At 42.6% G+C, this 15636-nt stretch overlaps 3 protein-coding genes across 6 annotated transcripts; 1 reads left to right on the forward strand and 2 right to left on the reverse strand.

The window, feature by feature from the left end:
- Nucleotides 1–390: 390 nt before the first annotated feature.
- Nucleotides 391–1780, forward strand: LOC135341640 (uncharacterized). Its single transcript, XM_064538245.1, has 4 exons — nt 391–577; nt 658–879; nt 941–1189; nt 1249–1780. Exons 1-4 carry the CDS (start codon nt 440–442, stop codon nt 1525–1527), a joined length of 888 nt encoding a protein of 295 aa, XP_064394315.1. The 5' UTR covers nt 391–439; the 3' UTR covers nt 1528–1780.
- LOC135341606 (uncharacterized) lies at nt 701–7578 on the reverse strand. 4 transcript variants are annotated; one of them, XM_064538205.1, is made up of 15 exons: nt 7414–7578; nt 6827–6963; nt 6439–6605; nt 5649–5818; nt 5374–5486; nt 5114–5236; nt 4670–4803; nt 3983–4101; nt 3785–3855; nt 3416–3577; nt 2965–3364; nt 2623–2808; nt 2461–2559; nt 2146–2350; nt 701–2053 (listed from the first exon to the last, which is right to left on the reverse strand). In XM_064538205.1, exons 1-15 carry the CDS (start codon nt 7576–7578, stop codon nt 1923–1925), a joined length of 2382 nt encoding a protein of 793 aa, XP_064394275.1. In that variant the 3' UTR covers nt 701–1922. The 4 variants fall into 4 exon arrangements, 3 of the variants coding, with proteins under 3 accessions (XP_064394275.1, XP_064394274.1, XP_064394273.1); XM_064538204.1 differs by having other exon boundaries at nt 4664–4803; XM_064538203.1 differs by having other exon boundaries at nt 4658–4803.
- On the reverse strand, nt 7578–15624 carry LOC135341603 (mitogen-activated protein kinase kinase kinase 21-like). The gene is made up of 13 exons (XM_064538200.1): nt 15198–15624; nt 14581–14753; nt 14279–14449; nt 13876–14092; nt 13384–13612; nt 12398–12526; nt 12126–12245; nt 11828–11956; nt 10656–11248; nt 9252–9380; nt 8753–8950; nt 8421–8612; nt 7578–7898 (listed from the first exon to the last, which is right to left on the reverse strand). The coding sequence occupies exons 1-13, from the start codon at nt 15451–15453 to the stop codon at nt 7789–7791; spliced, it is 2646 nt and encodes an 881-aa protein (XP_064394270.1). The 5' UTR covers nt 15454–15624; the 3' UTR covers nt 7578–7788.
- Between the last annotated feature and the right edge of the window lie 12 nt (nt 15625–15636).

Here is a 15636-nt window from a genome sequence, read left to right on the forward strand (position 1 = left end):
GCTTAGAGCTATTAATTCAATAGTCGAGAGAACTGAACAATTAAGAAGTCAAGTTATCAGTACTGTGCCAGGGAGTATGGAACAAAAAATGTTGGAGGAGATGTTAACCAAACTATTGCTGGAATTAGACTCTGTAGACAGCGGAGGATATGAAACTGTTAGAAATGCTAGGAAAAGTGCAGTCAATAATGTAGACGCATTGCTGTCTACCGTTGATAAACAGACTCATTAGTGTTAACTGTTATATCTTCTATTGTGTTTCTTTGTACATGTACATGTATCAAATTTCAAGAATGAGTGCACCCACTCACCCCAATTCAGGGGGCGTGGCCAGACGAGCTAATTTAACCACAAGATATCCGCAGGGCATTTAGTATTTAATAGGAGCAGCCTGCAGCATGCGCAATATAATTATTAATGAGCTGCTGCAAAGTCAACAATGAACTACTCTTTTGTATTTCTGTTTCTAGTCTTGGAATTAGCAGGCTCAATGCCTGTGCAAAAACACGTTATTGAGCAGCGGAGAGCCAAGCCTAGATTGGACAAACCCATGGATCTGGAAGAGCTGGACAGACAGGTAATTTTTAAAAGCTATATAGCATATTATTGTTTTGATGTGGTTAGGAGCTTGTTGATCAATTGTCCACTTACTTGCAGTGTGAAGTTCATGGATGGGGGGCCTGTAAACAAGCGACAGTGGATCTGATGGCTCTGAACTCCTCCATCAACCAGCATTACCGTCAGTGCCTCAACAACGCTATGGGCACTGACAAAAAAATACAACTCACTGCACAAATACCACTAAATATTGGCTCAGGAATTAAAGATGGTGATTTCGATGTGGAAGAAGTCCCAGAAGTAATCGAATGCACTAGGCAGGTAGGTATTTTCTAATCCATGTATATAGCTATAATCTATCTATCTCTTTATCTCTTTACAGGACTTTGTATCTTCTCGTCAATTTTTCTGTGACTACGTCCAAACAATCTCAACCCATGCAGATCGCGCTTTAAACAATCAGAATTCCGCAGTCTTAGTATTACCGTCAGGTGAAAAACAAACTAAATCTATCCTAAACTTGAAGGACCTTGCCAAGTGTGTATCATGGAAACAGGGCTCTGAAGATCAAGAGTTCACTCCTAGCGAGATTATTCAGAAGATAGATATATGGCTTACAAAAACAGTTCAGGTAAGTAGCCATACCAAACCTTTGTGAGTTGCCATATTGATTTATCTACCATATTACAGGACCGAAGGATTGCTCCGAATTGTGGTAATTGCAGATCATTACTTGAAGGAATTCCAGATGATTCAAATCCAAAGATACCACACACGAAAGAGTGCCCTGAAGGATCTCAGAATTTATGGGAACAGGCGCTGGGTAACTTTTCCAAGCTCATGAAAGCTGATGAACTGCTTAAAAACCTTGGAAGAAAAGGACGGAAATGCCTGAGAGGGTGTGTGAAACCAGCTCAAGTCCAGTGTGTAGAACATGTAGGACTAATTACTCCTATAAGAATAGACTAATACCTATATAGTATCTAGTATAATAGTAAGAGGATTATAGGATACAATTATTATAGTCACCTCAACCTCACCCCCACTCACAGCCTTATTATTATATATCACATCATCAGTATTGTTACACTTCATTTTTTTTACTCTGTGTGGTCCACGGCGATTATCCATCACTGTAATATATTATTCATTGCTATATAGCTACTTTGAAGTTATTATAACAAATTCACAGCTTCTTATCATGATCATGTGTCTAAATATATGCATGTGTACTACATAAAAAAACCAGCAACTGGTTGAATGTTGAATGTTAAATATCAAAAATCACTATATGAAATTAAGAATGCACAAAAATAACCACAAAATTGCATAGACAGACCACATAAGTTTCAAGTTTCAAGACACTAAAAAGCAGTTCTCCATTTGAGTCCCTTAAGAGATGAGAACGAGAGTAGTGGTGTGTGGATGGACTGATGTGTGATGGGGGGCAGCTGTAGGGTGCGTCTTCGACTAGGAAGGGTGCTCAGCTCGCCAGCTGGGGGGATAATTCAAAGCATATGTTATCAATTAGAACCAATTAACACTTTAAAAGTGTATAACAAAAAATACAAAAAAGATTCAACGAACCGCAAGGTATTGATATGGTTGAGCCATCAGGGCTAGTATATTGAGCACAGAAGGTACCCCAATAAGGTGCTATATCAGCAAACACAATCTCCTGGGTCTTCTCAAGTAGCTGTTGGAGTCGCTCTGAGTGTGCCCGGGCCTTCACTCTGTGCAGGTCCCCCAGAGCTGATACCACTTGCGCTGCCAGCTCACCAGGAACAGTCACCTGATAAATACACACATTCAATGTCAACTTCAACTTGATTCACAGTTAACCTCCGCATTCTTACAATCATATTCACCCATACATTTTTCGTATAAGGTCTTAGTTCTCACTTTTATCCACGGTTGCGAGGCAGTATCGAGGTATCGATCCACAATAGCCTCCCCTTTATGGAAAAGCACTGTATTGCTAGTCTCATCAACAAACATAGCCTGGGTGAGTGAAGCATATTCCGTATACACACTTATTTAATGAATAACAGCACACTCACTCACGTTGAATTTCTGAACCTCGTGCCAAAATCGGACGTTGTTTAAAAGTTTTCCGTGTTGTCCGGGCAGGCACTGACGGTCCAGGAACTTACCGAACGCATGCAGCTGAAGAGAGATGGGCCCCACACACCTGGTCAGTGTGAACAGGAGGTGTTGGGTCTCATTACGTTGCTGCATTGCACTGGTAGTCTAGTTGTGAGAATACAACGCGCTATGAATTCAATTTGGACCACAAACAGTGGTAGTACACGAGTACAGGTCAGCAGCGTACAACACAGGTGAATAACCACATACCCACAGAAGTACGTACACATGTACACACCTTACACCTCCATGTGTACACACCTTACACCTCCGGACTCTTTTGCTGTTGTGCAGAGGAGGGAAGAGACTGTCACTGACTTCATCAGTGCCTGAGTCTAGACCCTTGCTGAGGAACGTGTTGACTGTAGTTTGTAGGTAGAGTGAGGAAAACTCAGTCAGTGCCTTCAGGGTAGGGCTAGTAGGGCGACACATTACAGCTGTTTGGTCTATTTGCTTCAGCAGGTAGTCTGGCAAATGAAGGAATTGTTTGGCGCCCAAATAGAGAAACTTTTGGTAGATGCGCACAGCTAGTGCATCTCTTTTCTTAGGTTCTTTAGTCAGAGTGAGTTTTCTGAGCATCTTCCACATATGATAGTTGAAACTTGACTGTGAATTTGGGCCACATTTTGAGAACAGATACTGCTCGAAGCACAACAAGGTCCTGTAACAGGATTGTGTGACTTTATGGTTGCTAGGGGAAATTTGGACTTACTGATCAAAATCTTCTAAAGACTCGAATGGTGTTCCTTTCACATCAAGCATAAATTTCTCAGAATCTTTAGCTTTCTTTTGTCTCCTTGAGTTCTGTGATTTGTTGGAGGAGGCCTGCTGTTTTGGGCTACCAATAGTTGACACAGCAGAAACGTTGATATACCTGAATATTTGTTAAAGTTATTACAAGGAAAAGTAGTTTGTCCAAGAATAAACTCGATGAAGGCCAGTATCATATTTAGACAGACGGAATGCAATGCCTGCGCCCTGAGGCATGAGGAGGTACATGTGTGGAATTATACATAAGTACGTAGATACGTGTATCTACTGAGGGATATCAGACACAAGGCATGATCGGTATGTGGCTTACTGTGTGAACGAGTGGTGGTCCAGCCTTAAAAACTGAGTCCAGACTCTCTTGAGACTTGACAGCAGCACATCCTGTTCACGATAAACAGTTGGACAGATAATGATATAATTACTGTTAAGAATGCACATTATATGTACACAACAGAAGAGCATTAACTTCAAAGGAAGCTAGTGGTCACGCACTAATTGCCAACAGTACCTGAATTAGAGTCAAGTCTTTGACAACAGAGCATCGACTGGATTCTGTGAGACTCTTCAAAAGGCTATCTTTGTTGTCACGAGTGATATAAGTATCCATCAACGAGTTACCACAATCAACTGTGAAAAATGCATACGTGAGCATAAGATCAAATCACATTGGCACAAACACTGTGCTCATTCCAAGAGATATCGATAGCATTGGTACATCACTGAAAACCATGTCTTTCTCACCTGTGCATTTTTCTTATCTTATAGAAATATAATTTTAAAATCAAAATACATTCAAAGAGGGATATAGTATTACTATTTTGAGGCAAACATACCATCAGCTAGCACAACCTTTGCCACGACAAATTTACTAACTGTGACCGTAGACAGATAGTACCGTAGACAGATAGTACCGTAGGCAGATAGGGCTTACAAAGGGTAGTAATGTATCACCAGACATCCAAAAACAATTAGAGTAGGCTGTACCATTATACCTAGCTAGACAGACAGGCTGTCACTGTATGACTCATACGTGACGTGTTAGACGCATGTACATATAGGCAGCCAAGAATACATGCACAGTGTAGGTTGCTTCCACACCTATGAAGTGTTTACTTTGACAGACGAATCTCTAAAGTTATAATTAAATTGTTACTTTGCTAAAGGAGAAAATTCGCTACTACACATGCACATTGACCATCAATGAACAGGCTCCAAAGTCTCCACCCTTCTCGAACCACATATTGATCGCTTCTAGATTGCTGAATCAACAGAATCCAATCCAGAGCCTCCCATAACTTGACCCAATGTATACAATGCTCCAAATCCGAGCTGAGAGTGTGGTGTGTGTGTGTGTGTGTGTGTGTGTGTGGGTGTGTGTGGTGTGTGTGTGTGGGTATGTGTGGGTGTGGGTGGGTGTGTGTGGGTGTGGGTGTGAAACTATTCAATTGCTGTCCTCAGATATAAGTAGCTATATATAGTATAGCCAATAAAAACTTTAACCAACTGGAATGTTTTTAAAAAGCTGTATTCACGCTGTGTATTCATGCATGCCCACTTGCGTATGGCATGACCAGTATGAATTTTATCCATTTTTTGTTGAGTATATGGGAAGTAATGATTCTCGTTAAAATGGAGTCACCTTTGAAGGAAGCTCTCAAATGGACGCCCAGCATTCTGGTTACATCGTAGTCCTCTTTTGAACGGTTCGTTTGGATCACATGACATGTCGTATGACATCAGAGAGGAGTCACGGATTTGGAATCTGCAAAAAAATAAACAGTAAGGTCTGACACTGTACACAAAACAGGTTCCTTTAGCGATAGGTGACAAACATTTCTGATCATTAGAGCACCATACAAAGAATCACATGAATAAGCGTATGTACTAATGATGGCTGACCTTTGACCTCTATGTTTAAACCTCGGCAACCAGTAATTCCCCAGTCTGTCCTCACACTCTATCTTTACTGCCTCCACCCATGCACCTGTCTCCATGGGTCCACCACACGAGTACTGCCCAGTCGTTGAAATCAAGAAATGTTAAGCGCCAGAAAATGTATTTTCTTACAATAATACCAATTAATGAGCCAGACACATCAGTACACAAAGCTTGGCAGGGTTTAACTGGCTGACAAGGGATGGCCGAGACTAAGGATGTGCTAGTGTCGGACCCACCTTGACCAATCCTGGCACAGCCGAACACTGCTCTCGAATAGCACACAGAGCACTCCACCACTCATTGACCACACCCACTTGCCACGCCTCCAGGTTCAGCCAGACCTGGATGAGTGTATCGCCATGAGTACCTACTAGGAAGCCCCTCAACCGCTTGTAGTCCTCATATCCTGCAAATACGCAACAACAAAAACAATTAAATTAAATTATCTTTTTATAAGGAAAATCAATGCCTATAAAGGATATAATGTACTTTCAGTGTGCGTGTAACAATGGACACTAGCTTTAGCTCTATTCCCTGTAATACAAAACATAGGCCAAGAACTACACACAGCAATGCAATGGCCTGAGGTCATGTCACGAGCATCACTAATATTTGCATGCAGGAACTATTACCGAGTAGTAGTAGGTAATTAGAAATCGAATAAGTGGAATATCAATTATAAAATTAACAATCCGATGAAAGCGGAAACATAGGAAACATAGGAAACATAGGAAACTAAAAAAACCCTGTCTGACAGTAAATACCTACCTCAAAAGGTTACACTAGCTAGTAAACAACTCTGAATGGGCAGGCCACAACAATGACTCTAACGGAGACCTCTGGAAGGCGTATGCACCACACCAACACAAGTGTTCTTCCTGTTTTTGAAGGTCCCAACAGAAGACCAAATATGATTTCTAAACGCCACAATTAATTTGATTGTGGAGGCCTGCTAATTAATCAAAGGCTGTGGTTTATCACATCTCACAGTCGATGGTTTTTCACAAACACACACACATGTCTCACTGTTATCCATTGTGGTTTCTTTAACTGGCAACGAATTAGATTGCTGGCGAGACGGTCCCCATGGAGATAAAGCCGGCTCCAAGGGCCAGGTGGAGCTTTCTTTCAAAACAGAAGCCTGCCTTGTAAACAGAAATGAGCATAACTTGAACTCAGTGTACAATCGAGACCTGTGTGTGTGTATGTGCATAATAATGAAGTGAGAGTTGTTGGAATGTCAGGTTGAAAGCATATTCAGTGCACGTAGGTACGTACTGTGTGTGTGGTGCCATGAATTAAGTATTTCTCTGAATATTTCTCTGAATAGGAATGAGATCAAAACTAATGATTATGGGCTATAATTAAGAGGTGAGCACATATTTTAATACTGTGTCACTGCAAATCAACTCACTTGAGGAAAAATTTCCATCGATGCTCAGTGCACCAATTCCAATTTAGTAACTTGTCTTGATCTTGTTTCCCAGGCAACAGAGCTCCTCCCACTTCTTGTAGACACCCTCTCCTGTACGTCAGCTTTATTCCAAATACCTATAATTACGAGAATTAAAACAGAAAAATGCTCTAAACGCAATTACGCAAGACACCCAGACACTGAGGTAAAACAAACTGACTTGTTTATGGCCAGAGAAGTTGACTATTCAATTACTCAAGTTTCTCTGAAAAAGGCCGACCTGCATTCCAGTTTAGTTTGGTTTACAGTTTGTGGTCAACTGGTGATAGGGCAATTTCATGGTCAGTTAAAATCTCAAGATTCTACCGCATACAAAGACAGCTCTACCTACGTGGGTAAGCCAGGCCCAGGTGTTTTCTGAGCTAAATGAATTACCAACGTCAACAATTAAGCTCATTAAGGTCCTTTCATAAAACCTCAAAACCACGCATCACCATTCCATTCTCCATTCTATCACTAGTCACTAGCTATGGGGCACCATTCTAAACATTCTTTCTCAATCAGAGAGAGGACCATGAATATCTCACCTCCAGGCTCAAGTATTCATTGAAAAAGTCTGCCAAAAGTGGGTCTTTGTCAGGTCCTGCCACCTCCTCCATTACGATCATACATGTACCATTGCATGCAGCTATAATTATGCTGACCAATGTAAACACTTGACACCTTACCCAGGGCACACTGTGACACCTCATTAACAGCTAGAATACCTTTGGTTGGGTTAAAGGGCGATAATGAAAAAACTGCTAGTATTACAGCAATGAAGTGTTTAAATTCCACTGCGCCATTAACGCACGTATAACAGTGGGCACGTGTGTACAGGTATTAAAAAAAATCCTAAATGAAAACTTCTATAACAGGCCTCAATAAAAATTGACTATAAATAATATTATAGAGTTCAAAAATTACCAGAAACCATCTAATTGTTCATTCGTTTTTGTCTTTGGCTCCTCATCTGGATGTGCTGAGTCGGCAGGTTCTCCACTCTGTGATAGCTTCTTCTCCATGGCAATATCTGTGTTTACACGATGTAATACAATACCAGATCACATTACACATTGACATGCATGCAGCTACAAAATCATACCACGAGTCAGACTATGCGCTGGGGAATATAAGTTTGTATATTGGTAATGGTGCTTGGACCCATACAAGGAAGTTTGAGCAAGGAAGAAGCAAAGCCATGCAGACTACACTGCAAACCATAAAACATTCAACCGTAAAACATAAAATTGCTTTACTTTGGCACAAACAAATGTAGAAGAGGTGTTTCTGTTGTCTTCCATTTAACCAAGGACCAGTGTTACTCAAACCACACATCCTAGAGAGGGTCACTTATGGGGACTTAGGGGCAGCCATGATAGACTTCATACAACCACCATTAACATACATTCCAACCATTAACATAATTAACACATTGAGCTAAAAACCTATTTTTTGTTAAGCCTGACGCTTAGGGAGAGTTCTCCCTGGAGACGAGAGTGATTTCATATAATTAATGGCTAAATTAGAGAAAATTCTTTTTAGAATATATCACCTTCTGTTGTCGGAGTCCACTGCTTGATCACCGTGGTAACGCGATGTAATAATTTCTTGTTGAAACTGACGATTTTCAATTTCAAATTCGGGTTTAGCGCAAGCAGAGCAGATTGTGTGGCAGAGTTGCTGGCATCAGACTGACCTGTGTTCACGTCATCAGCTCTGTCGATTGCACGTTGATTGAGAATGTCTGCAAGAACAAATAAACATTTTTAGCGAGTATGCCCCCACACACGTACCCAAGCATATGTACACCACCCACACACGTACTTGCTGCATGTGTACACCACCCACACACACACACCCACACACACACACACACACACGTACCTTCCATGGTTGGCAGAGTGTTGCTTATATGGGGAATGACTTGCTTCAGCCACTGTGCTTTGAACATGGCTATCTCTTCTTTTATGGCCGGGCTGAGTGTCCCTCTCTTGGAAAAGCTAACGGGTGGGGGATCGCGCTTCAGTTCAATCAGTGACGAGAGCCGCTTGACATTCTGGCCTCTAGTCGGGTGTACCACATCTGTGGGAGGGATGGTCAAAGCCAGAGAGCATATGTTAATACCAATACATGCTGTGGGAGGGCAACACTAAACACAAATATCATAATTATTCGTGTGTGTAACTAATCTGTGACTTAATTGATCAGTAACTGAGAAGACACAACAGTTACTTGTGAAACACCAAACAGTTAGTGCACCCGCTCTCCCCCTGAATACACCCATCATGACAGCACTGGTCGTACCTCACCCTTGACACACACCCACACACACCACATACCTCACCCTCACACACACCACACTCACACCACACACAACACTCACGTCCGACGGGGAAAGGGGGTGTAGGCTCCACCACTTCGACATGTCTCAAGAGCGACGGGTTAAATGACCTGATGAGATTCTGGACAGTGAACTGGGCACGCTCACTGGAGTATCCATCAACAACATGTCCTGAGGGAATCAAAACAGAGGTATTATTCACAAGAGACATGTCTGCTATGCCTTTAATCTATTTTGATTCTTTAAAATGAGAATAATATGTCTTTGATTCTTTAAAATTAACTTTTATTAATTTGTTGTGAATAACTACAATTACTATTCTGGAGTGAAGTTTAGTTAGCCAGCTGTCAAAGGAAGCTCAGGATTGTCAACAACAAATGCACAAAGCACACTCTGAAACTCTATACACTAATAGGAAAGGGTCCCTACAAATACATTTTAATTTTTAATTAGGAAGAAACGAAACTCTATACAGTATTGGGAAAGGTCCCCGGAAAGGTCCCCACAAATGATTTTAATTTTTTAATTAAGAATTAAGAAGATGCATGGTGGATTCCTTGACCAATGGTTCCTATGCAACATCTGTAACCAAGTAAACAAGAGCATGGTTCAGATGCTATCAAAGAGGGTTGCTCTGGACGAAACCTATACGGAACTTCCTGTCGACCCACTTCACAAACAAACTATCATATCTATAGTGTGAGCTGTTGTTTTTCAAGGGTTTTAAAATTAAGGTTTCAGTGCATGTTTATTTCCCTACATTATAAGCAGACATATATGTGCAGGTATATTGATGTGTGTGTGTGTGTTTGTCCTAATAACCATTCATTTTCCTCGCAGCTAGTGGCGTCAAAGTTCCTCAACGATGAAGGAGAAATGGAAGCTCTCACAAACACAGACTTTGCCACAATCGATTTTATTTGTAAATTATTTTTCACTCTTAATCACATCACAGTAGCAAAATAAGGAAACTAAACTACTCCAATTGTCTTCGGAGCTATCAAATAAAGGATCCATGCACTGTACTGCACTTGTATGGCACCTCACACATCTACACGCCGGGTATACCAACCCAAGCCCAGGCTTTAACTCGATCTCGATCCTTATTTTGGTACTGTGATGTGATCGAAAGCGAAAAATTGTGACAAAGTCTGTGCTTCCATTTCTCCTTTATCGTTAAGGAACTTTGATGCCAACGTTATTTAGTGACAAACACACACACACACACACCTCAAAGCCTTGTCTCTGAGTTATAGGTTATAGAAGGCTTACACTGCTTACCAACCCAAGACAAGCTCCTAGGGGTGGGTAATATACTGGTACACTTTGAATGCTTACACTGCTTACCAACCCAAGACAACTATATAGCCTCGATCCCAGGCTGCACTTCCTCTGAAGAGGCCAGTGAAGGAGGCTAGGGGTGGGTAATGTACTGGTGACACTTACCCACTCTGAATGCTTTCTTCTCCACGGTTTCGACTGGTCTCAGACTCCGTGCCACAACCTCACCATGGCTCCGTATTTCCCTCAGCATCTCTCGTTTAGAGTACCGTGCCTTGTTGAGGGGGCGGGTGGACTTTGTGAAGGGTGTGGGGCGAGGAGTTAGTGAAGGGGGTAGGGGTGGAGGAGGGGGTGGTGGTGGAGGTGGTGGGATATGTGGAGGGGGTGGTTTCTTAGATTGGAGGGGTGACTTCATAGTTTTCGATTTCAGTTTGCTCTTTAAAGGTGAGGGTTCATCTGAGGTATCTTTAGCAGACTTTTTCTTGCCAAAGCTAAACTTTTTCGTCTTTTTGGAAGATGAGCTTAAATCGGTAGTTGGGGTCTTCTTGCTCAAGGGCACTGCTTCAGTTGGAGGGATGGCGTGTTTCATAGACTTAGTAGTGGGTGTGGTCTTGGTACTAGGTACAGCAAGTTTGGTGTGTGTAGTCCTAACAGGGTCGGGAGCTAATTCAACAGCTGGTGGGGGTGGTCTTTTATTGGATGACTTTTTGATGAGGTCAAGAACATTCTTTGGAGGAAAGATCTTGGTTTTTGTGTCACTATGGGATACGAGATAGTTTTCATATAATTAAGTATGTAAAGTAACAATTAGACTTTTATTGTGAGGAATGAGAGGTAATGGGAAAAATGTTGACTCAAATTTAATTATGGTGCCAAGTGACGTACATTACACATACATGTGTATATAAATTCATTGTAATCCTTAAGTCTGTGTAATTATGTCTTTAATCTATATAGAGTAAAAATAGTTGCAAACCATGGAGATATCACACGCATGCATGCATGCATGCTGAAGGGAGTATAACATTTTTTGTGAGATCCCAAGGCAATAGTCATAAGTCTAGACTATTCTCCAGGCTCTGTATAATGTCAGAGCTACAGTGCACACGTACACGAGGCTATAATGCAGACCTATGCAATAAATGTATACCATGTGGCCAAAAGGATACTCTCCTTTCAGTGGAGGCAGGAAATACAAAGAAGAAGAAGGGCTATAGCAGACACACACACACCACAGAGAACACATGCAGGTACTTTACAACTCAGTTCTAACACTTTATGTATGATGCTATGCCTCCTATAAGCACCACCAGTTGGACTAGTAGAGTAAGACCAACCTTGGAGTCAGATAAGCATTCTCCCTGAGTTGCATTTGGTGAGCAAGCTCTTCATCTCTGGCTACCATTGCATCTCTCTCAGCCAGCTCTATTTCCCGTGCTAACAATCGATCCTCCTCTGATGGATACCTAGTATACATAGTCACATGACACTAGGCTACAGTACAGTACACAGAAATTCATGCAGAAAAAGCAGACAATGTGGTATACTTTATACAGCTCTAGTCGATATGCAGTACTATCTAAACCCGAGCCTACGTTAGTTGCTTGTGTTATAATTATGCTTGCTAACACAAACCTGTTGATATTGCGCTGGTCTTGCTGGAGGATGCCCATGTTCCTGGCCACATCCACCAGATCTTCCCCTTGATTATGGAGGATAGCCGTGTCCGTAACACTCACAAACACAATCCCCAGACTACAGGAGGGAGTGGTTTTTAGCCGTTACTTGTGCATACAGTATATCTACCTACACTAGTGAGGGTGGTCCACAGTAGCTACATTGCTACTACAGTACCCAGTAGAGTACAGCTGATTGGACGATCGTTACTGCATGAGTACATGCTTTACCTGTCAGAGTGTGATAGTTGTGCCCGCCGTTCTTGTGTGGGCGTGATGCTATGAGGGGGTGTGATGGTGTGGAGGCTGGAGAGAACCTCAGCCACTGGCGGACGTTCACTGGGCTCCCAAGCTATGCAGCTGTTGGATAGAATGTGTGCGGTGAAGGTTCAATTACAAACTGTGTGAGAAACAAGAGTGGTTAATGGTCCCTAATTGTCTGTAACATCACTTAGTTACATACTTGGGCTGCCTTGTTACATAATAATGGTTAACAGTAACGTGAACGTGGGTATGGTGAATGAACAGGATGCGTACCAGTACATGTACTACCTTACCAAAGCTTGTAGCGCTAACAACAAGTAGGCTTTGGCTTCCAGATAAAAACATTTTCAAACTCGATCCTAATTTACTCAATGAAAACGTTTACACACTTGATACGCTTAATTATGATTTGAGGGGATTTCCCTGCAACTGTATCCATTACTGAGAGATACATATGATTATGACCGGAGGCCATGCAATTTCATGAAAGTCTTAGTGGACCACCACCGTATAGTGGGTGAATTCAATTTCAGCAATTTGGCAAATCAAGGTGAGGGTCGCCAATATTAAAAAATCACCAATGTTTTAGCTTGATATTCAGTCCCAGTATATCGCCACGAAGTCAATAATACTATGCAGAATGATCGTCAAATTAAAAAATCTCCAATAATACCTCATTCGCAAATTAATTTACCAGCTACCGTATGGGTGGAAAATTTCGAGGGTGTAAATTTTCGTGCAATTAAATATTCTGGAAAATTTCGCGGGTAGTAAATTTCGTGGAGTTAGGGTGTGGCACTATCTCGCATGCGTATACGAAGCCTTCCAAGGGTTTTGTTCTGCAGCCACCCACGAAAAACGCGAAATTAAAAACACCTCGAAATTTTCTACCCGTACGGTATATGGTATTTGATAAGGGACACTGTCCACCATGCATGCACCTACTCTCTTACTCTGAGATGAGCTGGGTCATTCTCTTGTCCACAGAGGAGGGAATGGCTGGCTTCTCTCTCTTGACAGCCACCGCCATCATCACAGCCACGGGCATCATGGAGGAGAACGGGACACACCCACAGGACATCTCATAGAGAACCATCCCTAAACTGTACATATCTGCTGGGAACTTGTAGCGGGAGTTGGCCAACACCTCCGGTGCAGACCAGTGCACAGTACCCACATTGCCTGGGGGAGGGTATCATGTGCACTGTATATGGCATATTATGTGTGTCTACTTAATTAAGTTAGTACACCTACATGTAATGCACGCGCATGTTAGTCGAAGCTTTGATCATAGGATATTCCACTTTTATGTAATTCATACTGTAATGTGATCTTACATAGTTATATTATAGCTCAAGTTACAGCATGCTCTGAATTCTGGCTAGGGACTTCCACGCACACAGCCCCACAACAGACATGGTAGTGTAGTGATCTTTACCCACTACCTGTGAGTGTGGCAGACTCTAGTCTCATTCTGGCTAGTCCAAAGTCACAGAGCTTGGCCTGTCCAGAGGGGGGTGGTCCAGACAACAGCACATTCTTACTCTTGAGGTCCCGATGGAGAATATTGATGGAATGAAGATACTGGAGTCCTCGACAGATGTCACAACCGAGGGAACACACCTGGTCCAATGAGAGACTCGTCTTATCCACATGGAGCAGCTGCAGTAGAAGTTGAGCAGGGAGGAAGCATTGCAGTTTAACTACAAGCATGCATGCAAATATTACTAGTACAGCTGAAACAAAACCCTGTATATACTAAACTTTGAAGCGCTTTCAGGTAAGGCAAAAGCAGTTGTTGTGGTACAAGTACTTTAAAGATGCGGACATCTCTACAGAAATGCTTACCTTATGTAGTGACCCTCCGGCCACAAACTCCATAAGTATGGCGAGCCTGGGCGGGGTCTGACACGCCCCCATCAGGAGCACCACATTGGGGTGACGCAGACAGTTCATTACAAACACTTCACGTTGAAACGCTTGCATCGCCTCAGGTGTTAATATACCAGAGGAGAACATCTGCAGGGAGAGATAGTAAAAAGTCAGACACAATAATTTTGGTTTCTCCCACCCCCCCCTGTTCTAAATCCTGTGTGCAGCTCTGACTAGGATATAGTTACAAGACTAACAATAATAGGAACATATATTACCTTGACCGCAATGTCATTGCCCTTCCAGTAACCTCTGAAGACCTCCCCAAAGGCCCCCCTGTCAAGAGATGGTCCCATCTCTATCTCACTGAAGTCCACATGGAGGGCAGACAACACTCTAGCTTGCCGACTCTGTGGGCTACCAGGCCTCACACCAATGGACGCCAACTGGGCTGTGTGTAGTGAGGGGGCGGGGGAATATACATCCATCCTTAGATATGATATATCCACTAGTTTTGCATATACGGCTAGTTAGGTAGCCTCGAATCCAGGCCTCTTTCTGGAAAATGAGTAGCCTCGAATCCAGGCCTCTTTCTGGAAAATGAGTAGCCTCGAACCAGGCATGGATTAATTATAGGGTACAATTTGAGTGATAATTTTACTGGCAGTTTTACGGATAATATTACTAATGATTGAGCGCATGCCCAAACAGTGGATACCAGCTTCTTTTCCAGAAAGAGGCCTGAATTCGAGGCTACTAGTTGGGCTGTGCACATTAAGTGTGCAAGTATCCACTCCCACTAGCTTGGTATGCAGGTAGGAGTGGTTGTGTGGGGTAACAGTATATGAGGATAAGAATGCGATTATCTATACATGTTAAAGCAACCAGAACTCACCAATCAGATCCCTGAGGGTGTGGTTGAGAGTGACAGAGTCTCTATTCACCCATTCTCGACACAAGGGACAGCGAAAGGTCGGAGCACCCCCTCCTGTTGTCGTTGCCTTGGCTACAAGCTGGTGAACACAGACGGAGCAGAGGGTGTGTCCACAGGGCATGGACATTGGGGGGAGGGATTCGCTGAGGAAGTTGAAACAGACTGGACACTCACAGGCACTGAGGCCATCCATGCCATCGTCAGCAGGACCACTCATCCTAGGGCAGCTACTACCACCACAGCTTCAGGCTCTACTGACTCACACACACACAGAACATTAGTGGGTATCTAGAGCGAAGCTCCACAGGCTCAATCACACCTAGTACCTAACAGGGTCTTGTTCATCAATGATTGTTGTTTGTAAAAATGGGCGTGGCACAACATGTGAATACGGTACGGA

Source organism: Halichondria panicea, chromosome 9 (genome assembly GCF_963675165.1).
Source record: "Halichondria panicea chromosome 9, odHalPani1.1, whole genome shotgun sequence".
Classification (NCBI taxonomy): Eukaryota; Metazoa; Porifera; class Demospongiae; order Suberitida; family Halichondriidae; genus Halichondria; species Halichondria panicea.